We start from the raw sequence: 17,950 nt of genomic DNA on the forward strand, positions 1-17,950 counted from the left end.
ATCCTAGCCTCAACTTTTATGGCCCACCTGGCACACAGTAGGTGCTTCATTGACTCAGTCACAGCAGCAGTAAAACCAGGATGTAGCTGGAGAACAAGGTGCTTTCCTAAACATCTTTCTTTAGCTCAAAGATCTCTTTCCATTTACCTCTGACCCTAATTTTCCTTGTACAATTTCTAAAGTCTGGGTTTTAATTTTTATTTTATGTCCTCTTTTACTTTTTTTTATTGTTCTCCCTCTTTCTGTCTCTCCCCCTCCCTGCCCCCCTTATTTCTGGGAAGCCTGTACAAATTTCCTTCTAAATATTTTAAACTCCTCTGTACTCCCCAGAAGACTAGTTTGGGAATGCTTCCCCAACTCCCCAGAAGGAAATTATAACTGTTGGAAATGTAATGTAACTGTCAAATATATAAAAAACCTGAGGTGTAAATTGTGAAATGTAGGCCATGGTTCTCTTGGTTCTGAAACAATGTAAAATAGCTCTGGACAGAAAATATTAAATGACCACCATCGCAGTCAAGTAATCTGTGTGCCCCCAACTCCTCTTCTCTTCCCTCTACCTCTCTCTCACACCTCTGATATTCTAGGCAGTACTTTATGTGAGAAGTTTTTAAGACAAGGACCCTTAATAGTCAGGTCTTTGCAGACTGGCAAATCATGCTGGAGCCCAGACTTCTTTATTTTTGGGAAACTGGGAAGTATGCTGCTCACTAGAAAACAGATCTTTTGTTTTCTGACTTAAAAAAAAAAATCAGAACCATCCTGCCAGCAGGGACAAGCCTCACCCTTCTTGACAGTCCCAAAAGCTCAGCACTCTTAAGATCACCTGAGCAGGAACAAAAGCCTCTAGGAGTCAAATTATTACTTTCAGGACCTATATGTAATACCTATGTGGCAGATTAAAAATAACTAAAAACATAATTTTGTGTTAAATCTGATACCACTTAAAGTCAGATGCCAATGTTGAAAAAAGATCTCAGCATCCAAAGCAGAACAAATAAGATTAATGTATTAAGAGGAACTTAAGAAGGTTAAGAAGATTAATGTCATTAAGAGGAATTGTCCTCAACTACTCTCCCGCCTTCAGATTGGAAAGAAGATCACCATTGTTCAATTTTAGAAGCAGGACACTTTCGCTGAGCTGTATCATGAAAACATAGTTTGGGACTAGACTCCGAGGCCAGTATTGGCACATCACAAAATGTAAATGAGCATCTAATATTCATGGAAGAGACCATTATGAATCGGCTGTATGGTTTTGTTAAAATAACACTGTCCCTTCCACGGTTCCTTGAAGGCCTGGGTTCTTGAGTTAACTTGGTTGCTAACTTGCTGTGTGATGATAGGCAGGTCCTTTAACCTCTTTGGACCACAGTCTTCTAATCTTTAAAATCTTCTGAAAACACCCTGAAGGTTCCTTCCGGCTTATAGGATAATAGAAGGGAGCAGCTCAGAGAACCCCATGTCCTTTCTCTTAACCCTGTAGCAGTTGATTCAGTCAAGTTCCTGAAAGTTGCTTACCTGAACAGAAGTGAGAAAGACCAGCCAGCACCAAGAGCTGAAAGAAATTGAGGTATGGACACTTGGATGGTGATGTTCCCTGCCTCCGTGTGTGGCCCATGGCTTCAGATGCTTAGGGTCAAAAGTGAAAGCCAACAATTTGGACCCAAGTAAGACCAGGGCACTTCCCAGGTGCAAAACAGGCAGGGCTGATGACAATCCAATTGCTCACGTAGAAGACCCTCCAGTGATGTTTACAAAACACACAGAGATTGGAGGGTGTTCCTGGGTCTCCAAAGGTTGTGGATTTAGTTTCACAGCCTGAAAAAGGAACAAATAAAAGTCATTCAGGAAGGAAGGTATGCCTACTTTGAGTTGCAAAACTCTTGAGTTGCCTGCTAAAATTAATTGGAGAGCTTAACCTAAGCAACCTCTAAAGCAGGGCGTGATCCTGAGGAAAAGCGAATGGAAATTCTGTGAGGGGACCAGTTCCAAGAACCAATCACAGCCTTCCATGAAAAGGCTTTCTACTTAATAGGTGGGGTGAAGATTTGGTTAGAAACAGGAGAGCTCTAAGGACCCTCCATATCTGTTAGCCAACCTGCAAAAGTTCAAATCCTCTTCTGAACATACCAAGAAACACAGAGCAGACAGTAAGGGTGTATTTTGTCCAAGGCAGGACCTAAGTTATGAAACAACTTCTTTCTTGACATATTAACATAAGAAAACAAGTATCTCAATTCTTTAAACCCTCTACTCAAATAATGTATCATAAAGGGGTATGAGATCTCAATAACCAGAAAAGTCTATCCATAAAAAGGGAGGGAAAAAAAGACACTGCAAACGTTACTTATTAAAATTATGTACTCCAGGGCCAGGCGTGGTGGCTCACGCCTGTAATCCCAGCACTTTGGGAGGCTGAGGTGGGTGGATTACTTGAGGCCAGGAGTTCCAGACCAGCCTGGCCAACATGGCAAAACCCCATTTCTACCAAAAATACAAAAATTAGCCAGGTGTGGTGGTGGGTGCCTGTAATCCCAGCCACTTGGGAGGCTGAGGCACGAGAATTGCTTGAATCCAGGAGGTGGAGGCTGCAGTGAGCCAAGATGATTGCAACACTGCACTCCAGCCTAGGCGACAGAGTGAGACTCCATCTCAAAAAAAAAAAAAAAAAAAAATTATGTACTGTCATGTGAGGTGGCTAGGGATTAATTTTTCCAGTAAATATGTCAAAATTGAGAAATGAAAATGAACACTGTGCTCCACTGTCACCCCTTCAGGCTGCTACCAGGACACAGCCCCGTGCTGCTCAGAGAATGCTTGAGTGTCCTCTTTGGAGACCACGCTAGAGCTAGAGTTCCAGCCACGCCATATTGTTTTATCAGCCATCATCCATTTTAGACAGGATTAGTTAAAAGAGACTTATTCACCAGAATTTGTTTTTCTTAAGATAGAATCTTGCTCTGTCACACAGGCTAGAGTGCAGTGGCGTGACCATAGCTCACCACAGTCTCAACCTCCCGAGCTCAAGCGATTTTCCCACTTTCACTAGAATTTTACTGGCTTGAGAAATTCAAATACGGCCCACAAAAACAATATTTGCTAGGATCTAGGACATTTTAAAATAATGGGCCACAATTCTCACTATGATGCTCCAAATATGTCGGGAAGCCACAGCCTCCTGTGGGAATGAGACCCTAAGGGTTCCTTTGAGGGCAAGCCTGGATCCAGGAGGTGGTAGCAGAGGTATTGTTTGTTTAAAAAGCAGTGAGTTTGCTGGTAACTAGTTCTACCAAGCTATCCCACAGTAAGATAATAGTAAATGTACTTACTTGCTGAAGAAAAATTCCACTTTTTCTTTAAATCCTTTGATTTCAGGGTAAGACTCCACTTCTGAGATGTTCTCTTCTTACAGTCTATAAAGCAATAAGAAATCACTCCGTTTTTCTTTGGATAATCTTCAGAGAGGTAACATTTCCCCCTTCTAACTTCCGTTACTTTACAGAGGGTTTGAGTTTGCTCAGTACTTGTCAGTGCCAGGAGTTGGACAGGGTGTTTGAAGAAGCGCCCTCTGCTGCTGTCTTCTTCCAGTTGCTTTTGAGTAGAGGCTGTGGCTGGGGCAAATCACACAGCAGCCTCCCTCATCACCGTGCGTGGACTAACAAACATGAAACACCACGAGCACCAGGCGGCCTAGGGGAGGAGAAGAATGGTGCCCGAGAAGAGTGAGGGGCATCTGGCTAGCCTTGCTGTGTGATGGGAGGCCAGCTTCACGGGCTGGCTGTTTCTGTGCTGGTCTCAAGTTTTGTTTTAGCACCCAGAGTTACTCCTGAGTCCCTGCAGGAATAAGCTGTCAACCTCATATGTAGGGGACACTTTTGGGAGAGTGCTCAGCTCACAAGACCACCCAACTCTACTCCCACCTCTGAATCCCACCATCTTCAGAGAGTGGGCTCCTGCCAGCCACGCTGGACAGTGAATTCTGGTCACCCTAGCCACAGTTGAGTGCGCCTCTGGTGGGATGAGGAAGACTTTAGTCATGCCCATCACTCCCATTTCCAACTAGGTTGCCACCCACCCCTGTGTGTCCCTTTGTAGGATTCTGGAGCCCCTGTGAGTGAGCAGCTGACCCATGCTGGACCAGTGTACTTGTTTGCACAGGTGGAACCTGACAGCACCTTGCATGGGTTGCAGTGAGCTGAGATCACAACACTACAATCCAGCTTGGGTAACAGAGCAAGACTCCATCTCAAAAAAAAAAAAAAAAAAAAAAAAAAGACGCCATCCTTCCCATACCAGCCAGAAAGAGAGCAAACCGTGTGGGTGAGAAATACTGACTGCAGCAGCGGCTTCCTTCATCTCAGCAACAAGTTTGTGGCAGAGCTTAGTGGATACCACCCTATTCACCTTAGATTTGGAATACTGAAGCTTTGGAAATCATGAAGGCAGAACTTGCTATGAAAGGACTCCACTGCACTGTCTCCTTCTGTATTGGCAGAAGGGGCCTAGTGAGCACCCTTCTTCACCTGTGTCTTGTTCTGGTCTCAGATGCATATTTTGAATAGTTGCAAGGAATATGGATGTGACAATTCCTGCCTTACCTCTAGTAGATCAACATTACATTTTCAAGTAAAGGGAACATAGATTGGAGGTAAGTTCATGTTTTCTATTTTCTTGAACATTTATTCAGATCAAAGAAATGTTTTCACTGATTTTTGCCGCTTCTACTTGATACATTATTACAATGCACTGGAAGTGATTTTTTTTCCAGGTATTTAAAGTAATAGAAAGTTATAGATGTCAACTTAAAAGAGCAAAGAAATACAGAGTTTTAGAAATTTATTTTCTTTTTTTGTTTTTTAGATGAAGTCTTTCTCTGCCGCCCAGGCTGGAGTGCAGTGGCGCGATCTTGGCTCACTGCAACCTCCGCCTCCCAGGTTCAAGCAATTCTTCTGCCTCAGCCTCCTGAGTAGCTGGGACTACAGGCGTGTGCCACCACGCCAGGCTAATTTTTAAATTTTTAGTAGAGATGGGGTTTCACCATATTGGCCAGGCTGGTCTCAAACTCCTGACCTTGTGATCCACCCTCCTCGGCCTCCCAAAGTGCTGGGATTACAGGCATGAGCCACCGCACCCAGCCGAGTTTTAGAAATTTCATGAGGGACTACATGAATACAAATTTTGACGATCACAGACACCCTCAAATTTTAAGAATCCCAGTGAAATCCTAACCTGCCTTGGAGAAACACACATTAAACAACTTTGCCATTAGCGCTTTGATGTGACTTAATCAAAGAGGCTGGAAGAAAGGAACACCAGGCAGGTACTTTACAGGGTTTCCCCAATCCTGATTGTAAAATTCAGAAGGCTTCTCTTCCAAGATTATGTACTAATGGGATGTGTTTAATTCCTCTTCCTCCTACAATGGGTCTAGGAGCATGACCTGTGGACCACAGATTTCTAAGGTAAATTTCTGGACACTGGAGGTGAGATGGATGAAGACGGGCAAAGGAAGCCGAACCCGAATACCTATATTACTGGAAAACAAAACAAAACAAAACAAAACCAAATCAAGTAAAAGATTTAAAAGGAGGCTGGGCACAGTGGCTCATGCCTGTAATCCCAGCACTTTGAGAGGCCGAGGTGGGCGGATCACTTGAGGCCAGGAGTTCGAGGCCAGCTGGCCAACATGATGAAACCCCAGCTCTCCAAAAAAAAAAAAAAAAAAAAAAAGCTGGGCATAGTGATGCATGCCTGTAATCCCAGCTACTGGGAAGGCTGAGACATGAGACTTGCTTGAACTTCAGAGGCGGAGGTTGCAGTGAGCTAAGATTGTGCCATTGCACTCCAGCATGGGTGACAGAGCAAGATTCTGTTTCAAAAACAAAACAAAACAAAACAAAACAAAAAAACAAAAAAACTTTAAATGAGTTTGTTCTGAGGAGCAGGCCCAGGGTTGGAGAAGAATAGAGCAGGAATTACTGCTCCTCAGTGTAAATTCTTTAGTGCCGCTTATTTTTTTGTAAATCCATCCTTGGCTTTACTGTAATAAAAGTAAAAGAAATTCTTTTAAAAATAATTCACATAAAAATTCTTTTAAAAATTTTTATGTGAAAAATTAAAAGGATAAATTTATGAAAGTATATTTTTATAATTCTAGGGTGAGCAAGACACAAAACTTGGAAGCCATGAAAAAAGAAAAGATACACAGATTTGAATTCATAAAAATTAAAAATATTTGTACAATGAAAGACATTATAAATGAAATGAAAACACAATCACAGACTGTAGAGGACCCAGCAGGAAGAGATGACGAGAGGGAGATGCAGCTTTGTCACTCAGAGGTTGGTGCAGAGGCTGTTGCGACACCGTAGGGGAAGCCTGGCCCTTTGCTTTACCCCTGAACAGGATGATCTCTGTGGAAATGAAGGTTCCATCTTTCCGCTCTTGACCTTGGAGCCACTTCACCTCCTCATGCTGATAAAGCTGGCCTGAGCTCAACCTTCCTACCCTTCCGTTCAGCATCCACAGGGAGGACTGGGCTGGCTCCTGGCAGTGGCCTCAGTGCTGTCATTTGCAGGTTGCCTACTCAGGGCACACGGTGCTAGCCTGACTGCTGGGAAAACCCCTTTCCCACAGTGGGCTCACTGTTGCCAAGTAAACAAAACCTGTTGCACTGACAAAAATTTTCAGGGGAGTTTTTCATGTTCTAACATGACCCTCCCGTGAAGTTTAGAAGTTCATTTTTAGATATGACTTCATCTGGGCAGTGAAGGGTGTCGAGAGGACGCCTTCTGACCACTTCAAGACAATTCCCCAGCATCTTCACGCTGGTTTCCGTCACAGAATATGGCGACAGTGGCCTTCAGCTTCTCTGTGGAGGGTTGAAATGCTCCTGGCTCCTTTCCCTACTTTAACCCAGCATGTCTATAAGGCCTGCACCCATCATAGGGCAGCTGATCTAGGCTTTAAGGCTATGGTGCTCCCCAGGAGTGCCACAGTCTGCTAAAGTTGGCAGCAAACTCATCAAAGTGGGAGAGTTCACCTCTTCCTCTTAAAATGCTGTCACGTTCTTTCTGGTTCTTTGAGATGGAAATCACCAAAATGCTTAAAATGAAAACAAATGACTTTGAGAGCTAGCCCTCCTTCAGAGTGAGGGCCGTCTTCTTACTAACCCACCACACACTCTTCCTCCTATACTTGACGTCTTACTCTTCCTGCCTGTGACCCTTTTTTTTTAAATTAATTTTTTATTATCAATTTTTGTTTATTATTCTACTTTAAGTTCTAGGGTACATGTGCACAATGTGCAGGTTTGTTACATATGTATACATGCTCCATGTTAGTGTGCTGCACCCATTAACTCGTCATTTACATTAGGTATATCTCCTAATGCTATCCCTCCCCCCTCCCCCCAGCCCATGACAGGCCCCCGTGTGTGATGCTCCCCTTCCTGTGTCCAAGTGTTCTCATTGTTCAATTCCCACCTATGAGTGAGAACATGTGGTGTTTGGTTTTTTGTCCTTGTGATAGTTTGCTGAGAATGATGGTTTCCAGCTTCATCCATGTCCCTACAAAGGACATGAACTCATCCTTTTTTCTGGCTGCATAGTATTCCATGGTGTATATGTACCACATTTTCTTAATCCAGTCTATCATTGATGGACATTTGGGTTGGTTCCAAGTCTTTGCTATTGTGAATAGTGCCACAATAAACATACGTGTGCATGTGTCTTTAGAGCAGCATGATTTATAACCCTTTGGGTATATACCCAGTAATGGGATGGCTGGGTCAAATGGTATTTCTAGTTCTAGGTCCTTGAGGAATCGCCACACTGTCTTCCACAATGGTTGAACTAGTTTACAGTCCTGCCAACGTGTAAAAGTGTTCCTATTTCTCCACATCGTCTCCAGCACCTGTTGGTTCCTGACTTTTTAATGATCGCCATTCTAACTGGTGTGAAATGGTATCTTATTGTGGTTTTGATTTGCGTTTCTCTGATGGCCAGTGATGATGAGCATTTTTTCATGTGTCTGTTGGCTGCATAAAAGTCTTCTTTTGAGAAGTGTCTGTTCATATCCTTTGCCCACTTTTTGATGGGGTTGTTTTTTCTTGTAAATTTGTTTGAGTTCATTGTAGATTCTGGATATTAGCCCTTTGTCAGATGAGTAGATTGCAAAAATTTTCTCCCGTTCTGTAGGTTGCCTGTTCACTCTGATGGTAGTTTGTTTTGCTGTGCAGAAACTCTTTAGTTTAATTAGATCCCATTTGTCAATTTTGGCTTTTGCTGCCATTGCTTTTGGTGTTTTAGACATGAAGTCCTTGCCCATGCCTATGTCCTGAATGGTATTGCCTAGGTTTTCTTCTAGGGTTTTTATGGTTTTAGGTCTAACATTTAAGTCTTTAATCCATCTTGAATTAATTTTTGTATAAGATGTAACGAAGGGATCCAGTTTCAGCTTTCTACATGTGGCTGGCCAGTTTTCCCAGCACCATTTATTAAACAGGGAATCCTTTCCCTATTTCTTGTTTTTGTCAGGTTTGTCAAAGATCAGATGTTGTAGATGTATGGTATTATTTCTGAGGGTTCTGTTCTGTTCCATTGGTCTATATCTCTGTTTTGGTACCAGTACCATGCTGTTTTGGTTACTGTAGCCTTGTAGTATAGTTTGAAGTCAGGTAGCGTGATGTCTCCAGCTTTTTTCTTTTGGCTTAGGATTGTCTTGGCAATGCAGGCCCTTCTTTGTTCCATATGAACTTTAAAGTAGTTTTTCCCAATTCTGTGAAGAAAGTCATTGGTAGCTTGATGGGGATGGCATTGAATCTATAAATTACCTTGGGCAGTATGGCCATTTTCACGATATTGATTATTCCTATCCATGAGCATAGAATGTTCTTCCATTTGTTTGTGTCCTCTTTTATTTCATTGAGCAGTGGTTTGTAGTTCTCCTTGAAGAGGTCCTTCACATCCCTTGTAAGTTGGATTCGTAGGTATTTTATTCTCTTTGAAGCAATTGTGAATGGGAATTCACTCATGATTTGGCTCTCTGTTTGTCTGTTATTGGTGTATAAGAATGCTTGTGATTTTTGCACATTGATTTTGTATCCTGAGACTTTGCTGAAGTTGCTTATCAGCTTAAGGAGATTTTGGGCTGAGACAATGGGGTTTTCTAAATATACAATCACGTCATCTGCAAACAGGGACACTTTGACTTCCTCTTTTCCTAATTGAATACCTTTTATTTCTTTCTCCTGCCTGATTGCCCTGGCCAGAACTTCCAACACTATGTTGAATAGGAGTGGTGAGAGAGGGCATCCCTGTCTTGTGCCAGTTTTCAAAGGGAATGCTTCCAGTTTTTGCCCATCAGTATGATATTGGCTGTGGGTTTGTCATAAATAGCTCTTATTATTTTGAGATACGTCCCATCAATACCTAATTTATTGAGAGTTTTTAGCATGAAGCGTTGTTGAATTTTGTCAAAGGCCTTTTCTGCAACTATTGAGATAATCCTGTGGTTTTTTGTCTTTGGTTCTGTTTATATGCTGGATTACGTTTATTGATTTGCGTATGTTGAACCAGCCTTGCATCCCAGGGATGAAGCCCACTTGATCATGGTGGATAAGCTTTTTGATGTGCTGCTGGATTCGGTTTGCCAGTATTTTATTGAGGATTTTTGCATCAATGTTCATCAAGGATATTGGTCTAAAATTCTCTTTTTTTGTTGTGTCTCTGCCAGGCTTTGGTATCAGGATGATGCTGGCCTCAAAAAATGAGTTAGGGAGGATTCCCTCTTTTTCTACTGATTGGAATAGTTTCAGAAGGAATGGTACCAGCTCCTTCTTGTACCTCTGGTAGAATTCGGCTGTGAATCCGTCTGGTCCTGGATGTTTTTTTGGTTGGTAGGCTATTAATTATTGCCTAAATTTCAGAGCCTGTTATTTAAGGATTTAGGGATTTAACTTCTTCCTGGTTTAGTCTTGGGAGGGTGTATGTGTCCAGGAATTTATCCATTTCTTCTAGATTTTCTAGTTTACTTGCATAGAGGTGTTTATAGTATTCTCTGATGGTAGTTTGTATTTCTGTGGGATCGGTGGTGATATCCCCTTTATCATTTTATATTGCGTCTATTTGATTCTTCTCTCTTTTCTTCTTTGTTAGTCTTGCTAGCGGTCTATCAATTTTGTTGATCTTTTCAAAAAACCAGCTCCTGGATTCATTGATTTTTTGAGGGTTTTTGTGTCTCTGTCTCCTTCAGTTCTTCTCTGATCTTAGTTATTTCTTGCCTTCTGCTAGCTTTTGAATGTGTTTGCTCTTGCTTCTCTAGTTCTTTTAATGGTGATGTTAGGGTGTCAATTTTAGATCTTTCCTGCTTTCTCTTGTGGGCATTTAGTGCTATAGATTTCCCTCTACACACTGCTTTAAATGTTTCCCAGAGATTCTGGTATGTTGTGTCTTTGTTCTCATTGGTTTCAAAGAATATCTTTATTTCTGCCTTCATTTTGTTATGGACCCAGTAGTCACTCGGGAGCAGGTGTTTCAGTTTCCATGTAGTTGAGTGGTTTTGAGTGAGTTTCTTAATCCTGAGTTCTAGTTTGATTGCACTGTGGTCTGAGAGACAGTTCATTATAATTTCTGTTCTTTTACATTTGCTGAGGAGTGCTTTACTTCCAACTATGTGGTCAATTTTGGAATAAGTGCTATGTGGTGCTAAGAAGAATGTATATTCTGTTGATTTGGGGTGGAGAGTTCTGTAGATGTCTATTAGGTCTGCTTGGTGCAGAGCTGAGTTCAATTCCTGGATATCCTTGTTAACTTTCTGTCTCGTTGATCTGTCTAATGTTGACAGTGGGGTGTTACAGTCTCCCATTATTATTGTGGGGGAGTCTAAGTCTCTTTGTAGGTCTCTAAGGACTTGCTTTATGAATCTGGGTGTTCCTGTATTGGGTGCATATATATTTAGGATAGTTAGCTCTTCTTGTTGAATTGAGCCCTTTACCATTATGTAATGACCTTCTTTGTCTCTTTTGATCTTTGTTGGTTTAAAGTCTTTTTTATCAGAGACTAGGATTGCAACCCCTGCCTTTTTTTGTTTTCCATTTGCTTGGTAGATCTTCCTCCATCCCTTTATTTTGAGCTTATGTGTGTCTCTGCATGTGAGATGGGTCTCCTGAATACAGCACACTGATGGGTCTTGACTCTATCCAATTTGCCCGTCTGTGTCTTTTAATTGGAGCATTTAGCCAATTTACATTTAAAGTTAATATTTTTGTGTGTGAATTTGATCCTGTCATTACGATGTTAGCTGGTTATTTTGCTCGTCAGTTGATGCAGTTTCTTCCTACCATCAGTGGTCTTTACAATTTGGCATGTTTTTGCAGTGGCTGGTACTGGTTTTTCCTTTCCATGTTTAGTGCTTCCTTCAGGAGCTCTTTTAGGGCAGGCCTGGTGGTGACAAAATCTCTCAGCATTTGCTTGTCTGTAACGGATTTTATTTGTCCTTCACTTATGAAGCTTAGTTTGGCGGGATATGAAATTCTGGGTTGAAAATTCTTTTCTTTAAGAATGTTGAATATTGGCCCCCACTCTCTTCTGGCTTATAGAGTTTCTGCTGAGAGATCCGCTATTAGTCTGATGGGCTTCCCTTTGTGGAAAACCCGACCTTTCTCTCTGGCTGCCCTTAACAGTTTTTCCTCCATTTCAACTTTGGTGAATCTGACAATTATGTGTCTTGGAGTTGCTCATCTCGAGGAGTATCTTCGTAGTGTTCTCTGTATTTCTTGGCCTGTCTTGCTAGGTTGGGGAAGTTCTCCTGGATAATACCCTGAAGAGTGTTTTCCAACTTGGTTCCATTCTCCCCATCACTTTCAGGTACACCAATCAGACGTAGATTTGGTCTTTTCACATAGTCCCATATTTCTTGGAGGCTTTGTTCGTTTCTTTTTACTCTTTTTTCTCTAAACTTCTCTTCTTGCTTCATTTCATTCATTTCATCTTCCATCACTGATACTCTTTCTTCCAGTTGATCTAATCGGCTACTGAAGCTTGTGCATTCGTCATGTAGTTCTCGTACCATGGTTTTCAGCTCCAACAGGTCATTTAAGGACTTCTCTACACTTGTTATTCTAGTTAGCCATTTGTCTAATCTTTTTTCAAGGTTTTTAGCTTCTTTGTGATGGGTTCAAACTTCTTCCTTTAGCTCGGAGAAGTGTGATCATCTGAAGACTTTTTCTCTCAACTAATCAAAGTCATTCTCCGTCCAGCTTTGTTCTGTTGCTGGTAAGGAGCTGCATACCTTTGGAGGGGGAGAGGCGCTCTGATTTCTAGAATTTTCAGCTTTTCTGCTCTGTTTTTTCCCCATCTTTGTGGTTTTATCTACCTTTGGTCTTTGATGATGGTGACCTACAGGTGGGGTTTTGGTGTGGATGTCCTTTCTGCTTGTTAGTTTTCCTTCTAACAGTCAGGACCCTCAGCTGCAGGTCTGTTGGAGTTTGCTGGAGGTCCACTCTAGACCCTGTTTTCCTGGGTATCAGCAGCAGAGGGTGCAGAACAGCGAATATTGCTGAACAGCAAATGTTGCTGCCTGATCGTTCCTCTGGAAGTTTTGTCTCAGAGGGGTACCCAGCTGTGTGAGGTGTCAGTCTGTCCCTACTGGAGGGTGCCTCCCAGTTAGGCTACTCGGGGGTCAGGGACCCACTTGAGGAGGCAGTCTGTCCATTCTCAGATCTCAAACTCCACGCTGGGAGAACCACTACTCTCTTCAAGGCTGTCAGACAGGGACATTTAAGTCTGCTGAGGTTTCTGCTGCCTTTTGTTCAGCTATGCCCTACCCCCCAGAGGTGGAGTCTACAGAGGCAGGCAGGCCTCCTTGAGCTGCTGTGGGCTCCACCCAGTTCGAGCTTCCCGGCTGCTTTGTTTACCTACTCAAGCCTCAGCAATGGCGGGTACCCCTCCCCCAGCCTCGCTGCTGCCTTGCAGTTCGATCTCAGACTGCTGTGCTAGCAATCAGCAAGGCTCCATGGGCGTGGGACCCTCCGAGCCAAGCTCGACATATAATCTCCTGGTGTGCCATTTGCTAAGACCATTGGAAAAGTGCAGTATTAGGCTGGGAGTGACCCGATTTTCCAGGTGCCGTCCGTCACCACTTCCCTTGGCTAGGAAAGGGAATTCCCTGACCCCTTGCCCTTCTCGGGTGAGGCGATGCCTCACCCTGCTTCGGCTCTCGCTCAGTGGGCTACACCCATTGTCCTGCCCCCACTGTCCGACAAACCCCAGTGAGATGTACCCAGTACCTCAGTTGGAAATGCAGAAATCACCTGTCTTCTGTGTCGCTCACGCTGGGAGCTGTAGACTGGAGCTGTTCCTATTCTGCCACCTTGCCTCATAATCCTTGCCTGTGACTCTTGACACACTATCCCCCAACTTCCTTGGCTGCCTTTCCCCATTCTCTCTGCCCATCTAAACATCTTTCTTCCTCAAAGGACCAGGCCAAATGCCACTTCCCCAAGAAGCTTTCCTGACTCTTCTAAATCTCCATCTGCTCTTTCCCTTCTCTGAGATCCTATGTCTGTGCCACTCATTTGGCATCATTCCAATCCCTCCCCACCCCCCCAAATTTATTGAGTGCCTACTATGTGCCTAGAAGGGTTCAAACATTGGGGAAGCAAAATGGCTTGACTAGGAGAGATAAGGACAACATGGACCGATCCTAAGAAAAAGAAACAGTAGCAGAAAAAGAGCAGGGCAGCTAGCTGAATTTAAGTCTGCAGTGTGGCGAATATGCCAACAAAATATTGCGAGATATGAGTGACAATATGACATACCATGGCCAGAAATTATCTTTTTGGATTCTTTCTACATGAACCCAGATCCTTATTGGAATATTATGTCCAATTTCAAACTAAATGTGGAGAGGATCCGGCAGAAAGTAACAAACAATAACAAAAAGGATGCTAAACCAGGCAGCTCAGAGAACAGAGGAATGGGGAGCCAAGATGTTTTAGATGGGCCAAATGATTTAGAGGCCTTTGGTAATGATCCTCTGTGGCTTTGAGGTGTGTCTGTTTCTTTGTTTGGAGCTAGTCATGGCCGTAAATGCCTTCTACATCTGTAGGTGACCAAACTGGAGAAAATAATCTACATGTAAGCAGGATAAATTTTGATTGTGTTTAAGGAAGCATTTTTTTTGTGTTGAAGCTGGAAAAGGTGACTTTCAAAGAAGGTTGCAAATTTTTATTGCCTGATGCTTTAAGAAGAGAAGAGACAAATCCTGTTTGGGGAAAACAGAGATTTCTCTGCCTGAGAGTAAGGGACTATGGTGGAATCCCAGGCAGTCCACGATTCTAGGACCTGAGGCGTTAAATGTCACTGCCACTGGCTGCCACTCCCCTGCCCTGCCACACTGTCCACCAGAACCACTAACGAAGTTACAAAAGTCACCCTTTTCAGTTTCTATTTCATTTTCCCTGTACCCTGAGAAACAGGAACCAAGGACTAGGCAGTAGGAGAAGCCAGACATGATCTATGCTTTCAAAGTGGGTCACCATGGCGTGAATGAATTAGAGCTGAAGGGTCATGGAAACAGCCTGTTCCTCCTCCCTCTCTCCTCCCCAGCTCTGTCCCCCACTTCTTCCTTTTTTTGTATTATTCTGAAAAGTGAATCAAACAGTTGCCATTTTTTAATATTACGTTGGTCCACAACGTCAAAGGTCATGGTTTCCAGATTTCGGAAAAGGAATTTGATTCTGTTCCTAAAATTAAAGAGAAATTGCAAGGCTTGGATGGAAAGGGGAAGTTCCCCTTCAATAACTCTTTCTAGAAGGGTCAACATTTAAAACTTAACGTGTGGCCGGGTGCAGTGGCTCACGCCTGTAATCCCAGCACTTTGGGAGGCCAAGGAGGGTGGATCACTTGAGGTCAGGAGTTTGAGACCAGCCTGGCCAACATGGCAAAACCCCATCTCTACTAAAAATTTAAAAATTACCTGGGCATGGTGGTGGGTGCCTGTAATCCCAGCTACTCCGGAGGCTGAAGCATGAGAATCGCTTGAACCTGGGAGGTGGAAGTTGCAGTGAGCTGAGATTGAACAATTGCACTCCAGCCTGGGCAACAGAGTGAGACTCTGACTCAAAAAAAAAAACAAAAAACAAAAAACAAAAAAACCAAAAAAGTTAACCTTATGTGGATATTTACCTATTATTTGAATACGAGAAGGAATTTGACCACTTGAGGGCCTGATTTATACAAGTACCACATGATGAAAAACAGGATTTTATGGAGTGAAGATCCTTAACAGCACTCTCAGATTGAATCTCTCCTGAGCCTTGAACTGCTTTCTCCAGTGGCCACTGGGGTTGCGTGACTCCTCCAATGGACCCAGACACAACCAAGAAATGTGCCTAAACTGGCTGCCACTTGAAACCTTTTGGTGTCCTTTGTTTAGATGCCCCACCCTAAACTTCAGGAGTTCTCTCCAGAGAGTAATTTTAGGAATGAATGCCAGAGACCAAGGGATGAGGGACTGTTGCCTCATCAGAGGGAGAAGGAGCTTGCTGGAAAAACAAGAGGAACAAAATGTCCCCTGACTAGATTTTTCTTTACCTTTTGTCTCAAGGACTCTTCTAGAAATAGAAATAAGAGTAGATTCATGTACATTTGCCCAGGTTGACCCCAGTGGAGGGATTGTGGGGCAGAAAGAATGATAACATGAAAGAAAGATAATTTCAGTAAGGCCCCCCAAACTTTTGGTTTAGGGAGCAGTCACTTTTTGTTTCCTAGAAGCTGTATTTTCACCTACTGAGATTCTAGCAGGCAGTGAAGTCCCCTTAGGATGGGACTGTGTGCAAGAGCATTGCTGTTTCATTGCAAACCCTGGAAGCGGAACTTAGGACTCAGCTGGCCAGCTGAGCTTCTCTTCCTGTGGGAAATCCCAGCAAAACCAGGAGAAAGGGAGCAACAGAGGTCATCTGCCAGGAAATGTACCAAAGAAGATTTGAAAATTACTGGTGGATCTCCAGAGCAAAGGCTGGAAAGCCCTGACCTACAGGAGCGGGCTACTGCATTGTTGGGAGGAGCGGGATTCACATCCACATGGACTTCCCTCGGGTCTCTTTCTGCTCTGCAGAGAGGGGTGGAAGCTGCTCCTAGGGTTTTGTTTTTTGTTTTTTGTTTTTTGTTTTAAGATGGAGTCTCGGTCTGTCGCCCAGGCTACAGTGTAGTGGCACGATCTTGGCTCACTGCAACCTCTGCCTCCCAGGTTCAAGCGATTCTCCTGCCTCAGCCTCCCGAGTAGCTGGGATTACAGGCATGCACCACCATGCCCGGCTAATTTTGTATTCTTAGTAGAGAGGAGGTTTCACCATGTTGGCCAGGCTGGTCTTGAACTCCTGACCTCATGATCCGCCTGCCTCGGCCTTCCAAAGTGCTGGGATTACAGGTGTGAGCCACCGCACCCGGCCACTCCTAGGTTTTAAAACACCAGTTTGTATCCACTTATCTCTTTTGCTCCTCTCCATATAGTCTCCCATCTCTACCTCTTGCTATATTTGATTCCTGCCTGCTTGTTAGAATTACGGTGCATATCTTAGATTTTTCTTTAAATACCACTTTTAGACTGTCATCAACAAGATGCTTAAGGCTCTTTGGGGGTGGGGTATAGAATATTTATTTATTTATTTAGAGACAGGTTCTCACTCTGTCACCCAGGCTACTGTGCAGTTGTGTGACCCTAGCTTATTGTAACCTTGAACTCTCAGGCTCAAGCAATCCTCCTGCCCCAGCTTCCTCAGTAGCTAGGACTACAGGTGTGCACCACCACACCTGGATAATTTTATTTATTTATTTATTTTGTAGAGACAGGGTCTCACTTTATTGCACAGGCTGGTCTTGAACTCCTGGGCTCAAGTGATCCTCCCACCTCTGCCTCCCAACGTACTGGGTTTATAGGCGTGAGCCACTGTGCCCAGCAAATATTTTAAAAATTAGACTCAGGAGGTTCATATCTTTAATAGGTGTTTAGTCTATCATGTCATTTCAATTTTTTTCTAAGTGACAGTAGAAGGAATGGAAGAAGTCCTGGCTGGGAGTTCAGAGGGCATGGGCTCCAGGCCCACTTCTCTCCATGTGTGAAACTGAGTTATATAAACTCTGAGTAACTGTCTTCACTGGCCTCAGCTTCCTCCCTAGAAAGTTATTGTCAGCTGGGCACGGTGCCTAATGCCTATAATCCCAGCACTTTGGGAGGCTGAGGCAGGTGGATCACTTGAGGTCAGGAGTTCAAGACCAACCTGGCCAACATGGTGAAACCGCCTCTCTACTAAAAATACAAAAATTAGCTGGGTGTGGTGGCGATCGCCTGTAATCCCAGCTACTTGGGAGGCTGAGGCAGGATAATTGCTTGAACCTGGGAAATAGAGGTTGCAGCGAGCTGGGATTGCACCACTGCCCTCAGGCCTGAGTGACAGAGCCAGACTCCGTCTCAAAAAAAAAAAAAAAGAAACTTATTGTCAACTGAAAATTCACAAGGTTTATAAATCTGGAAAAGAGAGCTTTATTTTTATAAAGGGTTGCAGACGGCAGGATGGCCATTCTCAGTCTGGGAAGTGTAGCCTTCCAGCCAGAAGCCAAAAAGAGGCACCTCGAGGGAAAGGCAAAGGGAACAGGAATGTATGCTGAGCAGAGCGGCCAAATACACATATTTATTTTTTTTTTATTGAGACAAGGTCTCACTCTGTCACCCAGGCTGGAGTGCAGTGGCACAATCTCAGCTCACTTCAACCTCCACCTCCCGAGTTCAAGCGATTCTCGTGCCTCAGCCTCCCAAGTAGCTAGGATTACAAAAATACACGTATTTAATAAGCTATAGGAGGAGTCATGAATATTTATGAAAGGAGAAACATGTGCATGTGCAATTGAGCTTCATGCCCCTTCAAGAGTCCCTTTTACAAAAAATG

The 17,950-nt window shown here is 43.4% G+C and overlaps 1 protein-coding gene across 2 annotated transcripts in view; it reads right to left on the reverse strand.

Annotated features, from left to right (window-relative positions):
• The window catches only part of CD80 (CD80 molecule), a 36,647-nt gene extending 30,473 nt beyond the window's left edge, over positions 1–6,174 (reverse strand). For both annotated transcript variants that reach the window (XM_003825146.5, XM_055110331.2), the window contains exons 1-2: positions 3,333–6,174; positions 1,522–1,821 (exon numbers count right to left, since the gene is read on the reverse strand). In XM_003825146.5, the coding sequence (XP_003825194.1) occupies positions 1,522–1,621 (100 nt within the window). In that variant the 5' untranslated portion in view covers positions 1,622–1,821; positions 3,333–6,174. The remainder of the gene's footprint in view (positions 1–1,521; positions 1,822–3,332) is intronic.
• Between the last annotated feature and the right edge of the window lie 11,776 nt (positions 6,175–17,950).

This window comes from Pan paniscus, chromosome 2, assembly GCF_029289425.2.
Source record: "Pan paniscus chromosome 2, NHGRI_mPanPan1-v2.0_pri, whole genome shotgun sequence".
NCBI lineage: Eukaryota > Metazoa > Chordata > Mammalia > Primates > Hominidae > Pan > Pan paniscus.